Raw genomic sequence first — 9,551 nt, forward strand, 5'->3', positions numbered from 1 at the left:
TCATACGATTTGCTTTCCATCTTTCTATCTTGCAGCCCCTCTCAAGCCTCTACAGGCATCTCAACATGTGATAAAGGAGGCGAGTATATTCAACTGCCGTTGGCCGGCGTTCGAAAGCTGTACCAGCCCTCCCTGTGCTGGCGGCCGGTACAACAATCCAGCAGTTATTGGATCACATGCAACGGCAAAAGGTCAAGTACACTCCTACACCAATCTTCCGGGATGTATGAGATTGGGTGAGTTCCGACTGCAGTAACTTAAAGAATGCTTGACAGCTGTGGACACCTAATCTTTACAAGTTAATCATAACCACCTGGTCTTGTGACTGGAAATATAGCCAAAGCATCGTTGCAAAATTGATAGGCAGGCTGTTTGAGAATGGGTTTATTCACAGATCCAATAGCGTAATATGGGCAGGCCGTCAGAGAGCAACTCCGATTGATTTAGAAGCCAATAATTATCTGTAACGACCAAATATCACCGGACATGGCCAGTTTTACGATTTCTCTCGAAATTGGCTCCTTTCATCCTCGGGTGGACCTTGTTCGCCCAATATGATGCCTTGGTCCGGAAACCCTCCGTTCTTTGGATATTGGGCAAAATGAAAAGTGACTAAAACACGCACTGAAACAAGGTACAAGTACGAGGGGTCGATGCTGCTCACAAAACATAGCACATGCAACCAAACCAACTACTGAAGTATTTTCACTGACCCTGATTAAGGTTAATGGTTAGCCATCCAATTATCGACTGGCGACTTTGCTGAGTGCCTCGAATGAGTTGATCAATTCATTCTGTCCAATGGCGACCATTACGAAGGCCATCTTCAAGGGCCAGTAGCAGTGAGGTCACGTCCTAAAATTTGGCGTAGACCACCTTAGTCTGAGTCTCCTACAACATGTCCCCAAGCGCCAACAAGTGATCTTGAATATAATTAACCACTGAAAATCACTTGGTAAATATTCAAATATCGAACTCTCCAACGGCCATGCACTAGCCGAATCCAACCTTGTGGCAGGAAAGCACACCCTCCATATACCTTTTCGCTACGCCAAAAGCACTAAGACATCACGTCAATAGTCCCTGCCCTCGCAGAAAATCTAATGAAGCCGCCACGAAGCGTCCCTTCCTGAACAACAGCCCAACATGAAGAGAAGGAAGAGCTGCTTCAGAACAGCAAATCTGCAAGGACTGCAACAGTAGTGCAAGATGGCCCAGAGTGTTATCGTATCAGTCTGGGCAGTTAGTGCATGTGAGTTTCACATGTGTGCAATGCTCTCATCAAAAGGACATGTTTGCATTTGACCTGGGTACCAAACCCGTTCCGTGGTACTATCGCCACCTATATGCACAATAGAAGGGATGCCCTTCTTCAGACTCAACCTTGCATAACAGGTTCCCGTTTCCATGGAAAAATCACCATGCTCCACGATTGTTCTTGCTATGGGGCCATGAATATCTCCAAATGCCCCCCAGGAACTTGCAACTTCTCCATCGTGTAAATGCAATGGGCATCCGAATACCAATACTGTGATTACTTCACTGCCACCCACAGTAGCAGGCACATGTTTACCGCTTATTGACAAGCCGGAGGATAAACGCCGGTCGTGTGCGGGTCCATAGGACTGTGCTAGGAGGCACCAGCCAGGCTTCTCTTGTAAATCCACCTGCTTCAGCTTAGCAGGGCTAACTCCATTTTTGGACAGTTCCTCTGTATAGAAAACCTGATGTGACGGCCGGTCAGGCTCCCTTCTAAACAGTGTGTAAGCGGAAGTAGGAGTGCCAAAAACTACTCCCACCCGCAAGGATTACAAAAAACAAAACAAACAAAAAAGTAGGTGCTGTAGGCTCGGCCGGCCAATGTGGATCTCTCAATCTCTATCAGAAAATCAGGACTAGAAAGGGAAGAAAAACAACAAACATCAGCAGTATAATGTGGGGGTGCAGCATTGATCAGATTGTAGGTGTTCTGGTGGGATGCCGCATATGCTTCACAGACAGGGCGACTCACATTATCCCTTCCGGGCCGTGGTCTGGACATCTTCTACTCAATCTTCGGTGTGTTGGCATTCTTGTTTTCCGTCGGATCTCTTGTTTTTGTATACGGAATCATCCGGATGCTGCTGCGCCCCTGTGTGCGTTTGTCTGCCAGTCACGCCCGTGCATTTGTCTGGACATGGGCTGCACGTGGCTTCATGAACTGCAAATCTGCAGGTACATTTATTTTTGGCCATTCTTTAGTTGCGTTTGCGCTCTTGTGCTCTCCCGTATGCTTATTGTAGCATCTCTAACATCTAGCGAACGGCACTGGTATTACAGCAATAACCGGACAACATTTGATCGGGCTAGTATGGCGTGTGAGGACATGGGCACAAGACTGATGACAATGGACGAAGTTCTAACAATCCGGGAATTCTTTCTCACCTACTACAACAACTGGGCTGATCGTTTCATCTGGGTGCTCGATCCATTCTCCACTGCTCCCCTGGCTTTCAACATGAAGACAAATGAAGAGAAGAACAGCTTCACTGCTCTCATCATGTGCAAGTCATCAAGTGAGTACACATTTTTTTTAATTGTTATTATTATTATTGTTGAAAGGAAAAGGACATGTGGATACGAGTTAAGAGTAACTCTCCATCACTGTAACATGATACTATATACAGTCAGAAAGTGCAATAACTAGGCACAAAACTGACAGAGTACGGAGACATTCGACGTCCTGACACCTAGCTTCAACACATCTCCATAGCGCTAACCGACAGCCTTCCAACTTGGAAGGTTCAAGGTTATGGAAAGACCAAAGAGGGGAAGGCAAGCGCAACGAAAACGAGATGTGTTGGAGCTAGGTGTCAGGACGTCGAATGTCTCAGTACTCTGTCAGTTTTGTGCCTAGTTATTGCACTCTCTGACTGTGTACAGTGATGGAGAGTTACTCTTAACTCGTATCCATATGTCCTTTTCCTTTCTACATTTATTTATGGCTCAACATCCGAGCTTCAAATTATTATTGTTGTTGTCTTTATTCTCGCGATGGCCGTAGCCAATACAAGAGAAACAGTACATTGTGTTATCAATCAGAGTGGGTGCAATAAAATGGGAGAAACAGTGGCTAGTGGCAGCCGTGGTTTGGGTGCTTCGTTTCATTAAAGATGAAGAAGGGAGTATATTCATCGCGAAGGCAGGAAGGCGATAGACCTTGATTAAAATACTATACATAGGCTGGGCTACAGCGGGGGTTTGAGCATGTGCAAATTGATGATGCTATGATCGGAATAATTTTTATTTGCCAATGCATTTATTTCTCGGAGGGAGTAACAGTGTGGTGGCAGGTGGTTATACTGAGTGCATGCGGAGTACAAGGGTGAACGTTGAAGGCGGGTGGAGTGGGTGGTGGGGAGGGCAAAGACTCGATGACGCCTCAATTCTCGGCTTGGTGGTTCGGTGATGTAGCCTGAGGTCGCAAGCTGGATGTGTGGCGGGGATCGTTTGACAGCGATGGTGTTCAAAGAGTAGCTGCTTCAGCTTCCGGCGGGATGAGAGGGTTGGCCAAGTGACGTGGTGGAGTAATGAACTGTGGTGGCAAGGACTGAAGAGGGTATTACTTCATCCCATAGCTGAAAAACCAACAGCCAATCAAAGGGGAGAGGTTGATAGCCAACCACGGCGAAGAACAAAAATCAAAACAAATACTAGTAAGCAGTTGACAGGGAAAAAAAGAAGAAAATGAAGACCAGACACATGAGCAGGAGTTAGATTAGGTGAGCACCAACAATTGTGCTTTGAACGATAGCATGGAAGATGAAAGTTTAAGACTCTGGGGGAGAAGGAGCCAGTCGGAAATTGCGATAAAAAGTGGAGAACGCAGCAAAATAGAGGTGTTTGCTCTCGGTAAGGTTATAGTATTGCGGGTCCGGGCAGCATTTGAAAACCATTTAAAGGAGTCAAGGTGAGGAGGATTGGATTTGAGGCGAAACATATGTGCAAAGGTGCAGAGGTGGAGGTGCCACCTCTTGGAAAGAGGTGTGGCGTGAGCAACCCCGTAGAATTGTACTGAAGGGAAATGCCGGGGCTGTCTAAATAATATCTTCAGTAGCTTTTTGTGACGAGTTTCAAGGTTGTTAGCGTACGTAGCATTCAGACCACTCCACACAATATCAGCATAGTCAAACATGGGCCGAACATATTATGCATTATACTTCGAAGTAAAAAAGAATTTTGCATGAGACAGGTAAATAGTAACAATGGGCGATAGCCGATAAGCATACCAAGTGCCTGGCTCGTGCGATGGCAGATAAAGTCGATGTGGTGCTACCAGCTGAGGCTCGAATCCAGAAAAAGACCGATGTGCTTATGGTCACGGACAACATCTATGCATTGGGGAAATAGAGGGCTTGTGAAGGAGGTCAGGTTTTTAGCAGAAGGGAACATGAGAATTGCATTATTATATCATTCGCCGAAGTACATTTTCCTTCTTAGCTATGTACAATCTTCCCGCCGTTACTTCAACCACACACATACACACTCTGATACTAGGAGTTTACTGAGGAATGCACTAGAGCTGGATGTACCTGCCAAAATATGGCAAAAAAATGCCCCGCAAACGACAGCAGCCACTTCTATGCATACATGTAGGTGCCATTTTGAGTGAGTGTCTACTTTTGTAGGCAAGCCGTTCTGCTATAGGCTAAGTATTGCACGATAAAAATCGCCCGCATCACATGTTTATTGGCACTTTGTCATCATCATCATGGAATAATAATAATAATAATAATAATAATGTAGAAGAGAAAAGGACATATGGATACGAGTTAAGAGTAACTCTCCATCACTGTAACATGATACTATATACAGTCAGAAATTGCAATAACTAGGCACAAAACTGACAGAGTACTGAAACATTCGACGTCCTGACACCTAGCTTCAACACATCTCCGTAGCGCTAACCGACAGCCTTCCAACTTGGAAGGTTCAAGGTTATGGAAAGACCAAAGAGGGGAAGGCAAGCGCAACGAAAACGAGCAAAAGCTACAGTCCCAACGGAACAAAGAATGTCGATTGTTACTGGACGATGACGCGACCATTACGATATTTGACAAAGCGGTCTAACTACAATTTGAAGCAGCAAAGCAGCACACCACCCAACTTGGGTGGGTCATAAATATCAAAGATAAGTAAAGAAAGGGAAGCTTTGCGAAAACGAATTGTGCAAGCCGAAAGCCAAACTCCTACAGTACTCCTCATGCATGACATTATGATGGACTAGTTGACTACAAAACAAGTTGTCGGTTAGCGCTACGGAGATGTGTTGAAGCTAGGTGTCAGGACGTCGAATGTTTCAGTACTCTGTCAGTTGTGTGCCTAGTTATTGCACTTTCTGACTATATAGTATCATGTTACAGTGATGGAGAGTTACTCTTAACTCGTATCCATATGTCCTTTTCTCTTCTACATTTATTTATGGCTCAACATCCGAGTTTCAAATAATAATAATAATAATAATAATAATACGAAGTAGTGGTTGCGACTTCGGCGATGATTTGTAAGAAATGGTTTGCTCCCCACACCTCCCCACACCGGAGCTCGCGCTATTCCGCCGACTTTACTTGACACTTGACTGACTCACGACTGCCATCCAGAGCAAACCATTTCTTACAAATCATCGCCGAAGTCGCAACCACTACTTCGTACTGTTGTGCCCAGCGCGGGCTTGCGACTAGTTGGTTTGGAGGTGACAGCGTTGCGAATGACCGAGGGTCCTCGACGTCTGTCTCACCGTCCAGGAGCGACACTGACTCACGCTGCTATCTGGTGTTCACGAGGTGTTTGTCGGGCTTGAAACGGAGCGTCTCTGTAAGTTTGTATCCCTGGTGATGTTTGTGCCTGGAGAGCACTATATAAGTGGTGCTCTTCAGGCACAATCTTCCTCAGCCTACTCAAGCTAAACTGATGAGGGGTGAATTCCCCGAAACACTGTGTATTGAGCAGGGAGTGGTGCTTTCTTGCAGGTTTGCCGAGTCGAAGGTTCGATGGACTTCTCGTGTGCTCTGGATGGCAGTCGTGAGTCAGTCAAGTGTCAAGTAAAGTCGGCGGAATAGCGCGAGCTCCGGTGTGGGGAGCAAACCATTTCTTAATAATAATAATAATAATAATAATAATAATAGTAGAAAGGAAAAGGACATATGGAAACGAGTTAAGAGTAACTCTCCACCACTGTAACTAGATACTATATATATATATATATTATTGGCTCAATACCCGAGTTTCAAATAATAATAATAATTGCAATTTCAAATTTGGACTTCACGGAGAATTTCACAAAGTGTTAGGAAATTAGAGGCCACATGCCACGTACTGCTCTTTTCTCTCCGAAACTCAACACTTGCAAGCCAGATATGAAAGAAAGAAAAAATCAATAGCAAGGTCCCTGGTTCGAGTCCCGGTGGTGTGACTGATGATTTTTTCTTTCTTTCATATCTGGCTTGCAAGTGTTGAGTTTCGGAGAGAAAAGAGCAGTACGTGGCATGTGGCCTCTAATTTCCTAATAATAATAATAATAATAATAATATTCACTAGTTTGAGGGAAAGAGACAAACGGGAAAAGTCTGAAGAAAAAATTGACCGCCACCACCAGGACTCGAACCAGGGACCCTCGCTTGCAGCTAGCGATGCTCTAACCACTGAGCTATGGTGTAGTCGTCATCCCAGCAGAGGCTGTTCAACATTTTCCTCAGACTTCGTAACTCACACTTCCTGTGAATCCACACAGGCGGGTGGGACGCAGCCCTCACTGTACCCACACACTTCACGCACACTCTAGCACGCGGGAGCCCCAAGTCATAAAATATTCACTAGTTTGAGGGAAAGAGACAAACGGGAAAAGTCTGAAGAAAAAATTGACCGCCACCACCAGGACTCGAACCAGGGACACTCGCTTGTAGCTAGCGATGCTCTAACCACTGAGCTATGCTGTAGTCGTCATCCCAGCAGAGGCTATTCAACATTTTCCTCCGACTTCGTAACTCACACTTCCCGTGAATCCACACAGGCGGGTGGGACGCAGCCCTCACTGTACCCACACACTTCACGCACACTCTAGCACGCGGGGAGCCCCAAGTCATAAAATATTCACTAGTTTGAGGGAAAGAGACAAACGGGAAAAGTCTGAAGAAAAAATTGACCGCCACCACCAGGACTCGAACCAGGGACCCTCGCTTGTAGCTAGCGATGCTCTAACCACTGAGCTATGGTGTAGTCGTCATCCCAGCAGAGGCTGTTCAACATTTTCCTCAGACTTCGTAACTCACACTTCCCGTGAATCCACACAGGTGGGTGGGACGCAGCCCTCACTGTACCCACACAATAATAATAATAATAATAATGAAATGAAATCTGGGACGCATGCCCTTTGTCGTCTGTTCATCCGACTTATGTAGTATGACAATGATATAATTCGTTTTCAACTTTCCGCTCATATTTCTACCTCACCACTGGTCCACTTTGTATTACTGGAATGCGATGACAGCTGTGCTACTGCACGTTTCTTCTGCAGTGGTGAAATGCATTTCACGCTCTTTGTTTTTTCTTCGTCCATTGTCCTTTGCATCCCCTGGGTTAATTCCCCACTATGTGTTTTGGATAACACTCGTAACTCAGATATGTGCACCCCAAAGTTACGGGCACTTCGTTCTTCCGGTCACCCTTTGGGCGACTTTCAGTGGAAAAATTACTTTGCGGACAGAAAAGAAAAGAAAAATTACTACTTCACTTTATGTCGAAACAGTGACGTTACTTGCCATAATTATGGCCTTTCCCCTTCAAAATGTATGCGATTTTGGAGTTAGGGATATTTCAAGTGTTAGGGGCAGTGCCCCGGTCCCAGACCACCCGGATAAGCGAGGTATGGGTGTAGTAGTATACCCATAACTTAGAACTATACTTATCAATCTTCCTTATTGGTGTCTAGCGAATTCTAGTAAACCGAAGTTAGAAGAGAGGAGCAAGCACATCGACACTATCTCTCTATCTATCTCTCTATCTATCTGTCTATCTTTTTTTCCTCTCTCTCTCAACCTCTCTCTCTCTCTATCTATCTATCTCCATCTCTATCTCTATCTCTATCTCTCTATCTCATCTCCATCTCTATCTCTCTATCTCTCTATCTCTCTCAATCTCAATCTCAATCTCTCTCTCTCTCTCTCTCTCTCTCTTTATTTCTTGAATTCATGACACTGTGGGCGCCCGTATTTGCCAGACTGCCTCCTCAAGCAGAGAGAGAGTAAATGTGGTACGTCGACTTTGTTTTGTTCACATACATATTCTCACGTTGGCCCGGGACCACTAAGAGATGATACAGTGAGATTCGCATCACAAGAAGGGTTTGGAATGTTTATTATTATTATTATTATACGCATTCCCGCGTTGAAGTGTAGCAGCAGTATGCTGCGTCCACAGCTTCGCTTATGTTTGCTGAAGGAAATTGCATCTTCAGCAGTGGGCAAACAGGCGCACAAAACCTAGTGTTTGTTTTGAGCTGATTCAGCGGCGCAGTTCTACTGCTACTTCGAAGTACATACACATGTTCACATGTCGCTGTTCAAATATGTGGAAAGTTCTTTATTGAAAACTGCAAGCGAATCCTTCTCTCCTCGCCTGCACAATTAGAGAATATTCGGTGTGTTCGCTTCAAATTTCTGTTTTTTGTGTGGTTTTCGTATGGTTTTGTCTGCATCTTCTGATTGCAGTCCCTTTCAATGTGTAGATCTCACTCTATATGCTGCGGTAGCTGGTGTTCGTTATCCTTAGTGTCCAGTCTGCTAAACGAATGACATCATAGCGCTGAATGTGAACAAGACCACGCGTGGTATTCTGTTCACCTCCACCATGATCTGGCCATGACACGGCAGCAATATGTGTAACATCATCATGGCAACATGCATGTGCCTAACCGACAGTATAAGATTGATTCTTACCATCTTACTGCTTAAGCGGTCTCCTGCACACTTCCAATAAGGCACTCTGCCTATTGCTAGTGGAAGGGTTTCCCGTGGTTTCTTTGTTTTCCTTTGGTTCTCGCTTTCATTTTCTGATCCTATTGTGCTGCCAATATGCTCAAATACAATTCAGCCTATATGTTCAATTCATGATCAAGAGAATATTCATATCAATTTTCGACGTCAAGGTGCGCTGAGAGGGCTCGTTTACCGATCTTCACGTGACCGCGAATTTGTGCATTGCATAATAATTATAGTGTTGTGTTGTCCGGCGCTTTGATAACTAAACAAGCGTTACGGAGACAGCAACTTTAATCTGGCAATCAAGAATACTAACTGTGCGGTACCTATGCTTTCTTACAATAATAACAAACATGCGAGAGAAATGTGGAAAGCAATTCGCACCAAAAAACTGGGGGTAAAAACCGTCTGGACTGTTTTTAGGCAGTGACGGAGAAATTAACGGAGAAAGAAAAGAAAAGGAAAAAGGAAGCGACTGCCACAGTGGGCCAACGCCTGGGTTTGAGCAAAAACGGTGAAGGCTAAAAAAAGCTCTTC

At 44.9% G+C, this 9,551-nt stretch overlaps 1 protein-coding gene across 1 annotated transcript in view; it reads left to right on the forward strand.

The window, feature by feature from the left end:
• The window catches only part of LOC135826710 (uncharacterized), an 80,249-nt gene extending 71,105 nt beyond the window's left edge, over nt 1-9,144 (forward strand). The window contains exons 16-18 of the mRNA XM_065339312.1: nt 36-236; nt 2,283-2,555; nt 8,745-9,144. Coding sequence (XP_065195384.1) covers nt 36-236; nt 2,283-2,555; nt 8,745-8,761 — 491 coding nt within the window. The 3' untranslated portion in view covers nt 8,762-9,144. The remainder of the gene's footprint in view (nt 1-35; nt 237-2,282; nt 2,556-8,744) is intronic.
• Nucleotides 9,145-9,551: the final 407 nt, after the last annotated feature.

This window comes from Sycon ciliatum, chromosome 10 (assembly GCF_964019385.1).
Source record: "Sycon ciliatum chromosome 10, ocSycCili1.1, whole genome shotgun sequence".
NCBI lineage: Eukaryota > Metazoa > Porifera > Calcarea > Leucosolenida > Sycettidae > Sycon > Sycon ciliatum.